This window comes from Etheostoma spectabile, chromosome 23, assembly GCF_008692095.1.
Source record: "Etheostoma spectabile isolate EspeVRDwgs_2016 chromosome 23, UIUC_Espe_1.0, whole genome shotgun sequence".
NCBI lineage: Eukaryota > Metazoa > Chordata > Actinopteri > Perciformes > Percidae > Etheostoma > Etheostoma spectabile.
The window spans coordinates 10,853,930-10,872,677 of NC_045755.1; the positions used below are offsets into that span (position 1 = coordinate 10,853,930).

The 18,748-nt window shown below is 40.0% G+C and overlaps 1 protein-coding gene across 2 annotated transcripts; it reads left to right on the plus strand.

Moving 5' to 3' along the window:
- The first annotated feature begins 2,664 nt into the window (after positions 1-2,664).
- On the plus strand, positions 2,665-17,716 carry rassf8b (Ras association domain family member 8b). Of its 2 annotated transcripts, none has more exons than XM_032505041.1 (9): positions 2,665-3,076; positions 9,012-9,162; positions 13,065-13,415; positions 13,542-13,747; positions 14,057-14,260; positions 14,443-14,517; positions 15,259-15,381; positions 16,118-16,244; positions 16,779-17,716. In XM_032505041.1, exons 2-9 carry the CDS (start codon positions 9,051-9,053, stop codon positions 16,892-16,894), a joined length of 1,314 nt encoding a protein of 437 aa, XP_032360932.1. In that variant the 5' UTR covers positions 2,665-3,076; positions 9,012-9,050; the 3' UTR covers positions 16,895-17,716. The 2 variants fall into 2 exon arrangements, with proteins under 2 accessions (XP_032360932.1, XP_032360933.1); XM_032505042.1 differs by having other exon boundaries at positions 16,118-16,240; positions 16,778-17,716.
- The last annotated feature ends 1,032 nt before the right edge of the window (positions 17,717-18,748 follow it).

Below are 18,748 nucleotides of genomic sequence, written 5' to 3' on the forward strand. Positions count from 1 at the left end.
CATAACATGCGGGAATTAAAACAAACAAAATTATGTAAATATAATTGTAATGCAGTTCAGCCGACGGTTTTTTAACATCATGATAGAAACAAAATAGAAAAATATACACGATAGACATTTTAATATAACTTTGACAATATATAGCATCATTATGTTTAGCCCTAAACGGACGTTATTAGGTAATTTAGCTAAATGTTATAGGTTTTACTTTAATTGAGGCATTTGGTGTTATTTTTGTGACACGTGGTTTACCCTGAAAGGGTTTGGTTTCCTTTTTAGGCTTCAGTCTTTTAATCTTCAATCTAAATGGCTCGGATATTCATAAGCTAACGTCAAATGTCTGTTAATTGAGTTAGCAACATAATAGTTAGACCTGGCAGTCAGAGTTTAATAAAACTATATGTAAGAACTAACTTGTGTGATGCGACCAGTTTCAATTCAGTAACAGACATATTTCCACTTTGATCACCTTTTATAACTACACTAAGTTTAAACTTTGAAAGTGCTGGTGCAACTGCAAACCCACACAGGGGTTTTCAATTGTCCTGGCTGATTAGACCTCGGCTCAGGTTTGATGCTTGGTGGAGTTGTGCACGGAATCTTGGGAACAACTGATGAGGAAAAGTGACCATACCTCAAGTGTCAAGGGACCTTGCTGACTTTTGCTTCTTTCAGATTGTTTTTGGCTTAAACCTTTCTAGCTCAAATGTAACCAAAATTCCAATTACCATGCTTTAACTTCCTGCGATGAACAACCAAGCTTTGTTTTTAAATCATGACCACACTCTACAAGCAAAAGCCTCACTGTAGCGCGCATTAAGTTGGAAGATGGGGCTTTAAATCTTAAAAGCATCTGTAAAACTTTGTCACAACTGCCTGCAAGAGAACAACAATCACATATTGCTTGATTGTCACAACAGCTGAACCATATGTTGAGGATTTATTGCAGAGTTAAGTTCTCAACTGATATATAGACCTACAACACTGGAGTGAATGAGTGCTATTAAAATTAAAGCTGGCTTGAAGCAGAACCATATTGTGGGTTTTATCAAATTTATGACTCATGTAAAGACATTTGGCAACAAAATGGGTTTGCCAGAGACAGCTTAATTGAGCATCAAAGAACCGATTAAACTAAACTAGATGCAGCAATTATTTTGTTGAAATTTCCTCAAAAGAAAATGTACTTTTTCAGACTGAACAGTCCTGTGTCATATCTGCACTGAAATTTACAATAAACTGGAAAGCTGAAGATTATCTGAGATTCTGCCTGATCAGCCCAACAGGCGGTTGTCGTGATTAATGCTGTGAGACATGAAGACACAAGTGTTGACTGGTATTTAAATAAGGACAAACACACCCACACAAACAAACACATAAGACACTATTCTTTTAATTTTCTTACATGCTGCTGCTGTAAAAAGGCGAGAAAATTGTAAGAGAAGTGAATTTGAAGCGTATTGGTGCTAGACAATATGTCTGGGCTGTATAATGACCACAAAGAAGTGATGCTTAGTGGCTGTTGCCATGGAGCCCTAAACAGCAACAGGACATGAAATGTGAGGGGAAATGGAATATAAACATTTGGCTGGAATTACACATTTCTTTGAGAAATAAATAAATGAATCTCTATTCACTGTTTCATGACCTAACTTCTTAAATTCAATCCACCGCATGTTGTGCAGCTACACAGAAGTGCATTTAGGTGGAGAGCCCAAAGCTTCCAATTATCTAGCTGTATCTTTGGTGAAATGATGCATCCAGCTGCTAACATGCAATATTTCATACTGTCAAATGGTTTTGTATCAGTTTTTTTCTAAATCTAAAAAAAAATCAAGATTAACGAAGGTAAATGTCTGCTGAGCATGCAGAGTTGCCTAGAAGGCTCTATTGTGGATACACTTTTAAATATATCCCCCCCCCAGTAAAACACTGCATAAACATGATCTCTATGGAAGAAAGACACTATCAAAGGGACGTTTAAAGTCCCTCTTAATAAAAAAAAAGTGTATTTATTGTTACTTTGATTGTTTCATCTGTACTGTGCAGAATAATGTGTGTGTCTGTCTGTGTGCACGCACAGAGTTTAGATTAACACTAGAAACCACATTGACCTGGAAAAGTCAGTTCACCTTGGAGCTGTGTACATGAGAACAGGATTTTGTGACATCACAACTAGTCTGAAGCCAATCACGGTTCAGAACTGTCCTAGTCGACGGTAGAAACGTGCACACATAGTTTTCAGTGAAGTAGAAGACAATCCAGTAGCTAACGTTAGGAAACAAAAATTAAAATGCATATTTGCACATTAAATTCTGGATTTTTTTTTAATAAGGGAGAATAAGTTAAGTAGATGTAATCAGACATTTCTATGTCTTCAAACATGAGGGGTTTTAATTAATATAACCCATGTGACTAAAATACTAAAAACTAAAGCTTTTATTGAAAACCAAGCCACACTGTCAAAAATAAAAAATAAAACCTAAAACCTAAAAAGAAACCCAAATAGCCTAAATGTTATTGGAGGGTGACAAAGGCCTTTAAAAAACTCTTTCAGGAACTGATATGTCTTTGTGGTCCTGAAAAAGCTACTTTTTATCTTAAAAAATACCTGTCTTGATTCCTCCAGCTTCAACAGTGACTGCAAACTGCATCAGAGAGCTGAGTAGATCTCGGTGTCCATTTGCGTCGCCAGTGCGTTGCAGCTTTAACCGGTCCATCATGCCTTGCGGTGTCCCAGTTCAGTTCCGATGCAATTTACAACAAGCTCTGTGGTCCTCCCTCACAGAAGATCAGAGCAGCAGGCTAACGGACAGAGCGGCAGATGTTGAGAGCCCCATGTCGGATGTCCAATGACCGGATGGACGCATGTTTACATCCACGGGTTTTAAAGGCGGGGACGTGCGCACAGATCTGATGCAGGCGCGGAGCAGCGCGGATAAACAGAATCTCCCGCATTTAACCCGCATAACATGCAACGCAAAGTACCGGATTTGAACCCGGAGAGAAATACTGAGGCTATCGCACAACAGAGTTTCAAATGCCCTGACACACAGTGATCTACTGCTGAAAACAGGTATGTTGTTGGGTTTTACACAGGGCGGAATGCATTCACTATCTGCTGTGGCTCGAATGCGTCAGCACAAGCTATAACCTTTTAAAATCCGCTGCTATTAAAACAAGAATTATAGGCTTTTACATTACCTCAATTATGCAGCCAAGTTTTTTACTGAACATCCTTTTTTTCATAGTAGCCTATATCTGGAAGACAGAAAAACAAACAGAACAACTAACGCACACTGGTCAGCTCTAGTTGCGTAACTTTATTTTCGCAAGAGTGTGTTTATTCATGGGTTTTCTCCTTATGCTCCCTTTTTAAATACTACCCTAATGTGGCAAGACCATTTTCATGACTTACTATTACTTCATATTTCACACAAGAATACGTCCTTAAATGGAGTGATGTTCCACATGGCAACATACCTGCTCCATGAGCCAGCAGGAAATGAGTGAGTGAGTGGTCAGTGTGTGAGTGGTTCTGCTGAGCCCTGCAATGATGAATCTCTTAATAGAGTTGGGCAATAAGCGCTCACTCAGCAGTGGCTTTAATCAGAGCTCCTTCAACTGAGTCATCCAGCTACAGTAAGAGTAGAAAGTCCTTGAAGCACAATATTGTGATGGAAACAAGGGCAAGACTCATGTCTGTTTGTAGTAGGTGCACTTTGCAATACAACAATAGAACATAAAAGGTCTTTGATACGTCACTTGACCTACATTTTGCACAACAAAATGTGGCTTCTGCGAACTAAGTATTTCTTCCGACGTACAATATTTTTTTCCTTCACAGTGCTGTGGAGGAAGGTCTGGAATTGTGAGACTAATAGTCACGGCATAGGAAAAAAGTTCTCTAAGAGAGGCTTTGTAATAAATTAGGTGTGTGTTTATTCACTTAAAGTAGCCCTGTAGGCTACAGCCAGAGATGAATTTCTCCTTTTGGAGGTCAACTAAAATGTATGATGTATTTAATCACCACCAGAAGACCAACTCGGAGACATCCCAGCAACACCCCCCTTCCTCTGGAGTTTGAAAAGCCCTGCTGCAGTACACACCTTCACTTTTTATCGTAGCCCACATTCGGAGGAAACAAAAGAGGAAGTGACAGGGAAGCATGGGTTGCTTCTTAATTGTTAGTGATTGTTTGGTCTACTTTCCCAGACCGTGCCCTCCAATCAATCCAGTCATCTGTGTAAGGCCTCTGACAAAGCCAGAGCTCTGTCACCATGGTGAGGGATTGTTTGCATTCAGTCATGCCGCTATAGCCATGTGGGCGCGCACACACACACACACACACACACACACACACACACACACACACACACACACACACACACACACACACACACACACACAGCAGCATGCTCTTTTGTCTGTGCACCACTTGTTTCAGTGGACCCCCTCTTGCTGCCTCAACCTTCTTGTTGCTTTAAAATCTGGCCCCAGATTTCATCATCGTCTGTTGTTGAACTGCTCATTACTGCTGCTGCTGTCTTTATGACACAAAGTCACTAAAATCACCTTTTCATATGTATTGCTATTCTTATTGTATGTAAGAATAGTTTGACTCAGAAGTATGCTATGATATCTTTACTAATAAAACTATGCTATTTTAAATGCGAAAGAAAATTTACTTTAAAAAAAGACATAATCTCTATAAAAATATGTACTTTCTGTATGCACACCTAATTACAACTTAATAGTGTCTCAAAATAGCTAAAATTAAATAGTATTTTGTATATTTAAAATTTCAATGATTATCATTAATACATTAACCCTTCATTGTTGGCACACTTCAAGTACATTGTTCATAAAAGGCTTCTAATGGAATTATAGATAAATTAACCAAAATGTATTCTTGTTTTCACAAAGGTTTTCCATTTAATAATGATTATATTTTCAAAGTGACACAAGTGCAATTGGAATCTACAATAATGTTTCACATTGGGCTTGTGCTATAGCAATGTGCATGTTTGTTGTTGGTAGGGTGCTTGGAGAAATAAGCCAGGGTCAGGGGGGATCAGACTTAATCAATGAGTTGGTTAAAGTGTAATTAGGTGATTGAGTGTGGGAGCACTGGGCTGAAGCAAGGCAGGATATTAAGTCTTTGGTGGGCATTTTGCATTTTAACCCAGTTTGGCAGTTAGTGTGACATTAAAAAACATTTACAAATTAAATTATCAAATCACATTTTTCTTAATATGCTTATCTCTGGGATATTGAAAAGGTTTTTAAGTGGTATTTTTGTGTTGATCCGTCTTGTGAATCACTATCCGTTTTAATGGAAATCCATAAATGAAACACTGACGTGCCACACTGTGTCCCCTCCCTAGCTCTGCCTTCTTGTGGCATCCTGAGAATGAAACTTCAGGGGAGGCAGACTGAAGTCACGACTAAGTTTAACTCAACGGTCTTCTTCATGTCTGAAACCAGATGGCCGCAGCAAAAGTTGTCCCAAACTACAAATATCAACAAAAAACACACAGCCTCACACTGATTGGAAGCTTTATAAACATAATTCTACCTGTAGTATCTCTGCCTGTTGTAGGGTGAACTTTACTGTCCTTGATCCTCTGTGAATGGATGACTACATGCTGGATTCAGTAAGCAGTTGGAATGTGAAGCATTGAGTCCGTGTGTTTATTAAACTGTGACTAATGGAAAAGGAAATTCCAAAAGCTATGGCACCTATCCCACAGGTTCTGAGGTTACTCGCTGAGGAGAGTTGTAGCTCAGTCTGACACTAAATTTGGAAAGTATACAATTTACAAGGAAGCTGAACCGAAATAGAACCACACATGTTTGCAGCATACTAATTTGTGTACACTCACCATGTAGCATGTATGATTTATTTATTCACACTGTGGCAGCAGGGGCTTCAAAGTGATGGTAATTTAGATCAAAGACATAACCAGCGAGAAAGTATGGAAATAGAATGATGAAAATTCTGAACAATAGCAGCAACGGCTGTGAAAAGAGGCACAGAGGTGGCTGAGGGGTGGTGAGCTTCTTAGTGATTTCAAGTGTTGGAAGTTATTAGCGGGGTAAAGAAAATCGAAGCTCGTTTCCACAAGGAAAACAGACTGCAGTGGTGATGCTGTTGTGCAGAGCTTGCGATTAGTTTTACGTTGACCTCATAGGCTCCCAGGTCACAGTGTCTAAAAGTGTACTTCAGGTCAGAGGTACAAGATTTAGATTCCCGGTGAAGTTAGCCATTGAATGGTTATGAAAAGACTGTTTCAACATCAAAGATCAAAGTATATAACCTATAGACCTGCTCAGTTTGACTAAAGAACATCTGCTTCTGCACAGCTGCCTGCTCCTATGGCGCTGCACACTGCTTCTCATGCCCATCAGCAGATGTTGTGATATTTGTGTCTAGGACTAGTGGGAGCATGCAAATCGAGAAATTAAGTTAATTCAACAAAAGCACTACACACAAATGTGTTAGTGAGATCAGATTTAACCAAATATTTTCTACATTTTATGATTATGTTTGATATTTTAGCAAGCCACAGTCTGCACTCGTAGCTTAGAAGTGTCTCCAAGGATCTGAATAATCTATTAATTAAATATAAGTGTTACCTTGGTGGAAAAGGGGATTTTTAGTCCTGAAAAGGAGTCCTTATGTGGCACCCTGCCAGACCCAGTCTCTTGTTACCATTTTTATAATAACATAATCATGCCTATATTTTTCACCTTTTCATTTATGAAGATTTGCATATCTGAGTATGTTGTTGTTGACTCACTTGGACTTGAATGAAGTCAAAATGAATTTGCTGCAGCTTATTTTGCTCTCTGGATTGTTCATGATGATTATATCACAGAGGAGTGAATCACACGACTTTTCACATAGATGTGCACATCACAAGTGTGTGTGTGTATGTGTATCCATGTGTGAGAGGGAGATAGGAGGGAGGGAACAGATTTACAAGCTTGTGTCAACACCAGCTCTTCCTCCTGGTGTGATTTCGATATCACCCGTCATTGAATAAACATCACATCTCAACATTTCAGCTGCAGCTGTGGCAGTTTTAAAGGCATCATCACATCTTCTTATGTTGCAAAACCATGTCACAGAGCTTTTGTTAAGCTGACTGCAAATTCATTGCAATAATAATGTTTTGGAATACTCTTCCAAGTCCAACTTTTCCAATGAACAATGCATCCAGATTAGAAAGGGTTTTACTGAATTCACCTCTTGCTGAGAGGATAATCTTATAGTAAGGATGACATGTTTCCTGCCCTGACTTTCTCCCTGAACCGCGACCACAATGAATATTGTTTCTTTGTCATCCTAAAAGTGTTTCTGTTTCTGTGCTTCTGTGTGGCAACCTCAAACCTTCTTCTATGATTTGTGTATCCATTTGTTTCACCTTCATTCCCCTTTTTTTCTTTAATTTCTCCTCTTTGGTCCTGAATTCAGCTGAGATGTATTCATGTGTATAGTGTAATTTATGGTGCTGTAACAGGCATCTGGGTTCAGATCATCCTGCACTATTTGTCCATACAATTACAAATCATACTGTTCCCTACCAAAGGCAGGTCTTGCCCTTACCAGGTGTTTTTAGTGCAGAGGAATGTACAATGTAATGCAGTTGGAAAAGGCCTTGAGGGGGACTGGTAGTTAAATTGCAGGAGGGATGGGAGTCTCATTCCAGCTGTGATGAAGATGGAAGGCACCTAAATTGTGAAGGGAGGACTCCAGTGATATGGTCGTCAAGGATCAGAGCTGAGCTGATGGCCCAGTCAAGAAAAAGGAGGGCTGCTGCCCAGTAGGGTTGCAATAGTCGGGAGCATTAGGTAGCAGCTCCTTTACTGCTCTGTTGCTCTGGCCCTGCTGTCGTGGCCTTGCCAGGTTCGTAATGACTGCCTCGCTGCTGAGGTGCTTGTGTCAGCAGTTTGAAATGGCTCTCATTCAGCGTGCATGCTTTTCTGCACCAACACCAGCAGATGAAAAATATATTGCATGAGGCCTGTTAGACGGTCACAATCACTGCACCACAAGTGTGTTTTCGCAGCAATTCATCAGCAGCCTTACAGGAAACCGCTTCAGAAGAACAAGTGTTGTAACTTGTTGTGAGAGTTGCGTTTAAAGCACACTGGTGTTACTGCAAAATCCAAGTATGTTGTCTAGTGTCATGTCATTGTAAGTCATTTTGGGAAATGTAGAAAGTGACTGATTGAAACATGAGGCTGAGGCGATAAAGGGCTGGGATATAGACTTTTAGTGCAATCATATTGTGAAAAATTCTATTGGCCAAATTGATGATTTCAAGCAAACAAATTGAGTTATTAAACCTGCAATATTTTGGTCACTTGGGGGGCAGCACTGTAAACACACCATTGACATTTTATCACTGTATGAAGTTGATATTGCTAATATGTTAGCAGTTGCAGTGCAGCTTTAAGGTTTTTTGTTTTACAAGGAGAGGAGACTAACAGCAGGTTCTGGGTGTATTGATTCCAATGGGAGATGTGAACATGAATACAGATTATGTTGATATACTCATTCTTTTCCCACATGATCACCAAAGTAAATATTTGACCCCTTTTTCACGTCCGCATTTCTCTCAAATGGCATTCATCAGATGGATGAATCAGGAGAAAATTAAATTAGTTTGAGACCTGTTTCAGTCTCATGAACAATATTTCATGACATCTGGCAACACAGATAGGCTAAAGTCAACTAACAATCGCAAACAACACAGATAACTTATTTCCATAATGCTACTAGGGCTATTAGCTGTATAAATGTATATAATGTTAGCAATAGAAAATATGAATACATGCAAATATAACTTGTCATCCACCCACATGACGTTCACTACACATACAAACGAGACCGAGCCCACTCAGGAGACAGGGGCAGCATGTAATGTGTGTAATGCGCTATCTTTAGTTATACAGAATCTTTGGTTGCACTGAAAACAGTTTTTTCTTTTTTCCTTTCTAAGGATGGACAGTTTGTGGTGTGGAGGAATGAGGGCCTCTGGATGAAGGCCATGGAGCTGAAAGTGTGGGTGGACGGAGTGCAGCGCATCGTGTGCGGGGTCACGGAGTTCACCACATGCCAGGAAGTAGTCATTGCTTTGGCACAAGCCATTGGTAAGCTTAAAAGTACTTACTACAACAATATGAGAAAGACGTGAATTATTATTGGTTATAAGATGGGGGTTTTACAGCACATTATAGAAACAAAAACCAACTAGAACTGCAAGCAGTTATGACCGGCGTCCAAGCCTCATCTCGCCAGTCGCACCGACGTGAGTCGACATCAGCGAACCAATGGAGCGCGCGAAAGCGGAACTCAAAGCGTAATGTGGGAAATATCAAGAGGTGCGAGCCGTAACGTTGGCTGTAAATGCCGTTGCAAATATCCCAGAGCCCTAAAGCATTTTTGACAACCTCTGGTCAGTCTGAGTTTTATTTTCTATAAAAGCTTGTAAAACATCAATCTTGTAATCTATGAACATTATTTCTTTTCAGGAAAAACTTGGCTGTTAGAATATTTTTGCTGTACTGAGGTCACTTGAATGTTAAAAAGGTTGTAGGACCATAAAGACAAATAAATAAATAAAATCTCATGGAATCTCACAGATATATTGATATCACACACACAACAATGCCACACAAACATTTGTGTTGTCTAAAACAGTTCTATTTATTTGGAGTCATCCAGTGCAAAAACAAACATATTGAACATTATAACTCATATAGAGGACAACATTTTTACATTTCTTACATACAGTGTATCAATCTTGCATGTAACAGTATGAATTAATTGCACAATGAAAAACTCTGGGCTTCTAGGCTGGATACAAAACCTTCTGTAAGGGAAAAGAAGACAACATAGACATTAGCAGAGCGGGGCCACTGTTAGCTTTTAGCTCCAAAATACCATATGGTTCTACTAGATATATTATTAAGTTAAAAAGTTATGAATCAAAAGTGTTGTTTGGGGTCATATTTGACATACTGAACCTCAGAAGGGATAAATGGCCCAAAATGGTCTATGTTGATTATAGCGCCCCCTAATGGCCTATCTTTACTAAATTTGGTACAGAGTTGATAGCATTTACTGTGACGATATTTAAATAAATAATAAAATAAATTTTAAATAAATTGAGTTTTTAGACAAAACAAATAAATGTTGATTATAGTCCCCTAATGGCCAATCTTTGCCAAATTTGGTACAGAGCTTTGTGGAGAGATGTAAAACACTGTTCTCAAGTCTTTTGCTGATAACATTTAATTTGGCAAAGATATAATATGATATGTGTTTGGTAGCTTGCTAGTTAAAATTAGTTTGGTTGTCAAATGTGCATACTTTAACGTAGCAAAATTCTGTGAATAACTCAGGAGTGGCCCTAGATGGTACCCATCAAATTTAGTAAAAATCAGATGAGCCGTTCATGAGATGTAAACATGTTGTACTTGTAGCGCCCTCTAGTGGCCAATATTTGTGAAATTTGTTCGGTAGCCTCAGAGGGTCATACCAAGGAATAATCTAAAGTTTGGCTTCAACACCCTTTATTTGGACCGAGATATGGCAGAGTTAGTGTTTTCATAGTTAGCTACACAAATTTGTTTGTGCGTAATATGCACAATTTTTATTCTATAAATATTCTTCTAACAACTTTTTGTCAGGTCGGTCTGGAGATGCTATGTATGGCCGTGGCCTATATCAGGAAATTCAGTTGGTTCCAGGGAACGCATGGATACATGGTTTTTATATGTACGATTTGGGAGTTATAAGGCCAAAAGCGTTGTTTTCTGCTATAGCGCCACCTATTGGTGGAAGTGTGTCAATTGCGCCTGAGGTCCTTTCGGAGTTATGGACCAGTCCTGAAAATGACACACCGCCACCATGTACAGTTTAGGCTGTAGCGTTAGGAGAAGATGATGAATCCTTAGAAAAACAATAGGGTTCCACAGCCCTGCCGTGTGAACCGCGTAGCTTTGCTACCGGTTCAGGGCCCTTCAGGCTTGGACCCCTAATGACATGACAAAAACATAAGATGAAATCCTCTGCATAGGGCTCCAATGCTTAATAACCTAAACTAAAATGGTGAGAATGATATTTAGTCCAAAATAAATCCCTATGGGGATATTCTTCTATCTGGGTTGTGTCCGATATTGGCCAGGCAGGTTGTCAGACATACTGGAGATGATAAATTGCAGTAAAATGAAAAGTGGCCAGAGGGCACAAAGGGATTTTCACCATAAACGGGCTGCACAAAACGAGATGAGTCATGCTGCAGACTTTGGTTTACTTACGTGCTGTAATTGCAGCTGAATAAATTGACACTCATTCTCTGTTGCTCATTGACTGGGTTGTATTGTGTTTTATACTGTAGCTGGGAATCCAATACCATATACATATGATTTCATCAAACTGAAAGATGTGTACTGTTTTTAAAACGGGGATTTCTCACTAACTCCCATAGATAGATTTTTCTCAGAGTTAAAACATGTGTGTTTTCTATGGTGACAGTGTAGCAGGAGTTATGGCATTTACTATTCTTTGTGTTCTCTGTTCCTTTTGTCCAGGCTAGGGCACTTTGATGTGAATGGCTGTAGCAATGAATGTGCCTCTTTTACAAGGAGCCTTACTGTGGAAGATGGGAGTGAGGAGGCATTGGGCAGTGTTTTACTGTTCTCTATATGTACACACACACACACACACACACACACACACACACACACACACACACACACACACACACACACACACACACACACACAGAGCAGTAAACCATTGAGTGTAGCCCTCACCGCCAACACAATTACTGTTTGTTGAGTTGAATTTTTCACTAACCGTCCTGGTAAAGTTCTTTGAAACTACCGATGCTGCACAAGCGTGGGAGATTTGTGAAAGAGTTTAATGCATTTGTTCTGTCTTTTGTGTGCTTACAGTAACTTCTTATCACAGAGAGTGTGCACCCCGACAACGTACACAAATAGTATTAAATAAAATGGTAGTCATTAAATGATGCATGTTACTTTACAGGCCATAAATATGGCTGTCATCAGCATAACAATGAAAGTGATTCATGTGTCCAAGGGGCCAAGAATAGATCTTTGGGGAAACACCACAGGTCGGAGGGACCCCCCAAGGAGAGAGCAATACCAACCACAACAGAAAAAGTTTTACTGAACAAGTGTGAGCTGAATTAGACGAAGGACTGTTGAAACAAGGGGTTGATGCATAAATTGTACAAATTAAGACAAAATATCTCAATCGCTCCCTGGTAGCTGGCTGCTGTATCGGACATAAATCCTGCCCTTTCCATGTTAGCAGATGGGACATGGGCCAAACTAAACAATCTTAAGTACACGTCAAATACATTTTTCTCAAAGATGGTTTCTGTCATTTTAGGTTGTTCGAGTCTTTATTTTTCTGATAATTTGCATTTTAATTAGTTATTTGATGCTATAAAAACGCTGTGAAACATCATGATCCTTATTGATAGCTGTGATTGACTCGCAATTGGTCAGGTGGGTTTATAGGCGGGACTTTGATACCGCTTATCCACACTACTCCGCAGACTCTGGCTTTAAAATTACAAGATGGAAGCACCTGTATCTGGGATATTTTGGCACCACTTTTGTACAGTTGGAGGAAGTGGAGGCGTGTCGTCCCTCTTTATATACTGTACAATCTATGGTTGGAACCCATTTTATAAGCAATAATCAAAAGCAAAGCTGAAATAAATTGGATTTAAAATTGACAAAAACAACTCTACAGCTGTCATGTTTTGATTAAAATGATGCAAAATCATAATCAGAGCATGGAAGTTTTAGGACACTACCTGTTTACAAACTGAGCCCTGCCCATTTCAAAACAGGGACTTAGAGAAAAACGCTTATGAATTATTTAAACCAGTTTGTAAGATTACTTTGTGTTTGCGTAAGACTCCACTCATAGTAAAAAGCTGATTGAGAAAATATGTTATCACAGCTTGTAATTAAGCACTACATGCAAATATTTTCTTGTTTTGTCCCAGGACGCACCGGCAGGTATACTTTGATCGAGAAATGGCGTGAGACAGAACGTCACCTGGCTCCACATGAAAACCCTGTAGTGTCCCTTAACAAGTGGGGTCAGTATGCCAGCGATGTCCAGCTCATCCTCCAGCGAACCGGCCCGTCTGTTAGCGAGCGGCCCACTTTTGATGTGCCGGCTCGCGTCCCAGAGCGTGGCTTCTACCGGCAGAGTCTGCCACCTCTGGCCAAACTCCGCCCCTCAGGGACAGACCGCTCACTTAAACGAAGGGAACCCAAACGCAAGTCTCTGACCTTCACTGGAGGGGCTAAGGGTCTGCGGGAAATATTTGGGAAAAGCAGAGATGCTGAAGGTAGTGTGTGTTTTTAGTTTGGTCAGTATACCCAACTTACTGTTATCAGTGATAATTATTAGTTGTGTACATGCTGTCATCCAATCCCCATCCTTTCATCTCCCACCCACCTGTTCATCCATCCAGCCAAACAGCCCCAGCAGCGAGGTGTGAGTTTGAACCTGAGAAGGGTTGGAGGTGGTGGAGTGACTTCTTTACCTGGAAGTCCAGCCAGAGAGCTGAGCCAGCTGGTGCAGCTGCAGAGAGACAATCTCCAGGCACTGGAGAGCCGTCTGCTGGGCTGCGAGGCCGAGCTGCGAGACTGGGACGAGGCCACCGGCATGGCTGATGAAGTGAGTAAAGCCACAGCTGCCAGTGCTGTTACTTACAGGAAAAGATTATGTGTGCAGATCCATAACACCTGCATCACACACAACAATGTTCTTTTTTTAATTCTCTGTAGCTCAGTAGGCGGAGCTGGGCTACGCGCCAGGTCCTATTCACAATTAATAGCAGTTTATCACTGACCCAGCTCTTGAGTGTGTGTGAATGCCACGTTACATTCCTGCATCATCTTTTAGTCCTTTCACCAATGTTTTTTAAATACATATTTTACATTGGGGCTAGAGAGTTTTCAAGTTTAATTTTTTTTTTCTTACAAGGGAGAAAACTTGGAGGGGGAGCTGCTGCTTTTAGAGCAGCAGGTGAGGAGGAACGATGCAGAGATGGAGGAGGAGGAATTCTGGCAGAACGAGCTGCAGATCGAACACGAGAGCGAGCGTCAACTGCGGCAACAGCTAGTGAAGCTGCAGGGCTGCGTACGCGACTGCGAGGCCAAGCTTTCAGAGTACCTGGCACACATACAGGTGAGCTCAGCATCGTAGAGAAGCTACCTGGTTCTACTGGATCCTGTCTAATTTGATTTTCTAAACAGCATGAAAACTTGGAATTGAAAAATGAAAGTACTTTGGTTTTCTATGAAGACTATTTTCATGCCAGTTTTTTTTATTTTTATTTATTTATTTATTTTATCTGTCATGTTCTGCAGAGCATGGAGGGAGGCCTGGAGCAGGAACGGCTGCAGCAGGAGGCCGAGCTCAACCAGAGGGTCAATGAGGAGGAGGTACCATCCGGTCTAAAACACACACAATAGCATGCAAACAGAGAGGAACCTAGTCCTTCAAGTCTCAGTTTCAGTTTCATTTATACTTAACCTATGTCAGGGGTTTTTAGACCAAGGACCCCTTAGCTGAAAGATAAAGTAGATGGAGTAGGGGCCCCCCATTTTATATAATTATGTTGCATATTAAACTGGGTCAGATGGACGACAATGGATAGATATTTATGTATTATTTATACATCATGTTTTAATGTTAAACATACATGTGGAAGTCACAGCGAATCCTTAAGCTTAACTGTATCTTTGGATGGCTACCATAATGGCTACTTTACCTATAGTAAGCCCAATCACTAAGTTTTGTAAATTAAATGTTTTTTTGTTTTTATGATTAGGTCAAGTCGTCTTTGCTAATAATATGTTGGGTTAATGTATGTTTATAGACATGACTTTTGGAAGCAAAATAAACTTAAAAACAAATTAATCAAAATATTGGAGACCCTCCAGCAGTAACTCTGAGGACCCCCTAGGGGTCGCGACCCCCTGTTGAAGATCTCTGTCTTATGTTATTCTTCACATAGATGAATACAACTCATAACGCTACTTTGTTTTTCACAGCAAAGAAACTCAAATTCTGAAGTTCTAAACACATTGAAGCATGAAAGAGCCCTCCTACATATTTACTGTGAGGATTAGTTTTGCCCATTTCTGCTAGAAAGTTCCACAAAGCACTTCCACTCATTTCAGGTGCAAGACCAGCTGGAGAAAGTGAGGGCCGAGCTTGAAATGCAGAGCCAACACACAGCGCGGCTAGAGAGCAGCTGCAGGGCGTTGGAACGCTCGCTAGGCCAATCCAGCCAGAGATTGCAGGTCAGCTCAGATTCTACTGTGTAGTATTTTTTATTTTTATTTTTTTTAACACCAAAGCCTCAAAACTGTCAGGAATTTAAAGCACCCTTGGCAGTTCGAAATACAGTACGTGTGGAGGATGTTGAATTTTTTTATTTAAGAAACTGTTTTCAAAAAGCTCATTCAAAAGTTGCTGTGTGGAACTTCTGCACACAGGTGGAGCCAAAGAAATCTAAGCTCATTAAGTTGTGGGCAGTGAAGTGAAGTTTAATCTCTGGCCTGCAGCAATGTGCAGGGGATCCTTGGCTCTGTGCATCCTTGTATGAAGCAAAGTGCTCTATGTACAGGCAAGGTCCAGTAGGGTGTGGGAAGCATGAGGTAATGAGAATGGGAAGGGAGGGAGGGTATTTTAACATTCTTCGCCTGATTAGAGAGGGGACTGAGTAAGTACACAATCCCTCGCCTGTAGTTGCATAACCATCTCGGAGCTAGCGCTTTTCATTCGCTGCAGATATGAAATCTGATCAGTCACAATGCAAATATGTAAATGTAGTCATGTGAAGGTAGAAAAAGGATCCAGATTAGGTACAGCAGCTGAGTTATTTTATATCATCAGTATTGTCAGACCCATTTTTGTTGGTAATTTCTCTGTATTTTAAAAGTAGTCCTCGTTTGTCACAATGCACATTGAGTGATTATTTACCAGCCTTGGCAAACACCTAATTTAGCCGTCATTGTGTTTTTTTCTACATCACAGGAGAAGGAGCAGGAGCTGGAGCAGCTGACAAAAGAGCTACGGCAGGTCAACCTGCAGCAGTTCATTCAGCAGACTGGTACCAAGGTCACCGTGCTGCCTGCTCAACCTACAGGAGAAAACAACAACGGCACGTACACACACACACACACACACACACACACACAAACACACAACGGAGCATCTATGATTTTCCACATTACCGTCACCATGTCAAAAAGTTCAGTCAAAATTAAGTTAGCTATAAAACTGAAGTGCTGTACATGCTGCATTGTCTTCACATGTGCGGGTACACAGTGCCACCTTGTGGTCATCCTGAGAATGACACATTAGACTGTAGACTTCGAGCTGCTGTGCCATAACAGCTTAAGTCTGTAACCCAATTACATGGACCAAATCACAAGAAACCCTGAAATGCTGCTAGACTTTCACAGCTGGCAAAAGGAAAATGCCTGTTTTCTTTCTCAAAAGAAAAAGAAAAATCCCCCGTCAACTGTTATGTATTATCAAATTCATAATATTTTACAAAGGCACTGAAAAGGATTACCAGTAAGCTCAGTAGCTAGTAGATCTTACATCATTGTCATAGATACAAGCATGTTGTGTCAGATTGTTAAATTAAATTGTGTCCCTTTTTTGGTTTTATTTTGTTTTTGTTTTACAGATGGGGACTCTGGCTCACTGAAACGACTTGGCTCTTCTCGGCTCTTGCCCAGCAACCTTCGCACTCTTCAAAGCACCATGTCCTCCAGCCTCAACCCTGAGGGCATCTACGTTTGACCCCTTAAACTGTGCGGGAGACATTATTTTAACAGCAGGGTCGGCCTGATGTTACTAGGGCTGTTCATGCTGGAAGGCCCCAACACTTGACTCCCCAAACTGCTGAAATGCTCTTGAGCAAGGCACTGAAGGAAAGTGTGGAGGATGTTGGCAAAACCATTACTGGGAGGATGAGTGGGATATCACAAAGAACCAGTTCTTGCATCTGTTTTGCATCTTTGCTGCTCTGCCTCCTGTTTCATCAGGGCTGGGACTCACACTGATGTCAATATCCATTTCCAAACTAACATTTAATCTGTTAGTTCTCCAATGGGTGAGCAGTCTACTAAAATTCTCAGAATAAAAACAAACAAACTTCAAGCCAGCAGATGCATTTCTGTTGTGTTAGAACAGTTTAGATAAACTTTATTTTTGTTGTAGGTCATGAACTGGAGGATGCAAAGTTTGGATGCATCGGACATGTAAAAAATAATCTCTGCACGAGCATGCACAAACTGACACCATATCTGTGCTATAACCATAGCCATATCTGATTGCCTTACTCTGGTGTTTTAAAACCAGACGTCAATAATGTTCAAACCGAACTCAAGGTAGCTACTGAACTATGCGCCATACAAATTTGAACATACATACATACATACATACATACATACATACATACATACATACATACATACATACATACATGCATACATACATGCATACATACATACATGCATACATACATGCATAGATACATACATACATGCATGCATACATGCATAGATACATACATGCATACATACGTACATACATACATACATACGTACATGCATAGATAGATAGATACATACATACATACATACATACATACATGCATACACACATACATACAAACATACTTGGCATCAATTCAGGTGATAGTCTAGGCTACTGATGTCAATTTAACTCAGAGTTAGTGGCTCAATCCTTTTCTTTCATATAAGTTTGAATCTGATTTCACTGTTAGTAAATAGTTATTTATAACAATGGAATACAGTTGCTTCATATTCCATGTTTGACAAAAATTTAAAAAAAATGTTTGCCTATCATACAATGTAAATAAAACAGCGAAGAAAATAGAAGGTGTAACCTCATCAACTATTGGACATTTTTGGTGAAATAATTTGGCTCTAGGTTCATTTTTATGTCATATCTGGTTCAAAGCCATTAATCCCATCTTTGTTTCACTTGATCACTTTCTCCAAAAGCTCTGAAATGTGAAAGGAGTGATGAGTGATGACAGAGGCCTTTGTGCCTGCAAAGTAAACCATTTTAGAAATCCATTGAGCCCCATCTGACCACCGGGTGGCGACAAATCATATATTATTCAGATGGGTGAACGTTGACTGTGTCAAAGCTACTCCAGATCTGGTGTTATCTGTCTTTATTCACTTTCATGGGTCAAACATGACTGTGCATATTGTTTTTGTTACAAAGCCTCAGCACTTTCAGTGCCACTTAGATCATTTGACGTGTTTCACTGTGTTCATCAAGCAGGGACACACTTCTAAAAACAGTATTACCATCTGATTTTTAATGATTCTAAAGATGTCTCATATGAACCAAAGCTAGTGTGAAAAACTATAATATTTAGATGAATGTACTTTTTTATATATTGTAAATGCAACTTATGCCCGTGAAGTATACCAATTTGAGTCAAATAGTAGTCGTGTTTTTAATTTTAATAATGGTTTGCTGTTGTTATTCCAATTCCACAAAAGTCTGGTTGTTTGCATCTACCTATTTCTAGTTGATTTCTCGCCGGGTTTCTGGGATAAAACTGATGCAAACTGTGTGGAAATGTATGGGCTCAAATATGCTTTTGAACTTGAA

Excerpts from the sequence above, each read along its gene's own strand:
- rassf8b (XM_032505041.1), top strand. The coding sequence starts at position 9,051 with ATGAAGGCCATGGAGCTGAAAGTGTGGGTGGACGGAGTGCAGCGCATC. Across the intron at positions 13,416-13,541 it reads GAAAAGCAGAGATGCTGAAG|CCAAACAGCCCCAGCAGCGA; the intron begins GTAGTGTGTGTT and ends TCATCCATCCAG. Across the intron at positions 14,518-15,258 it reads AGAGGGTCAATGAGGAGGAG|GTGCAAGACCAGCTGGAGAA; the intron begins GTACCATCCGGT and ends CACTCATTTCAG.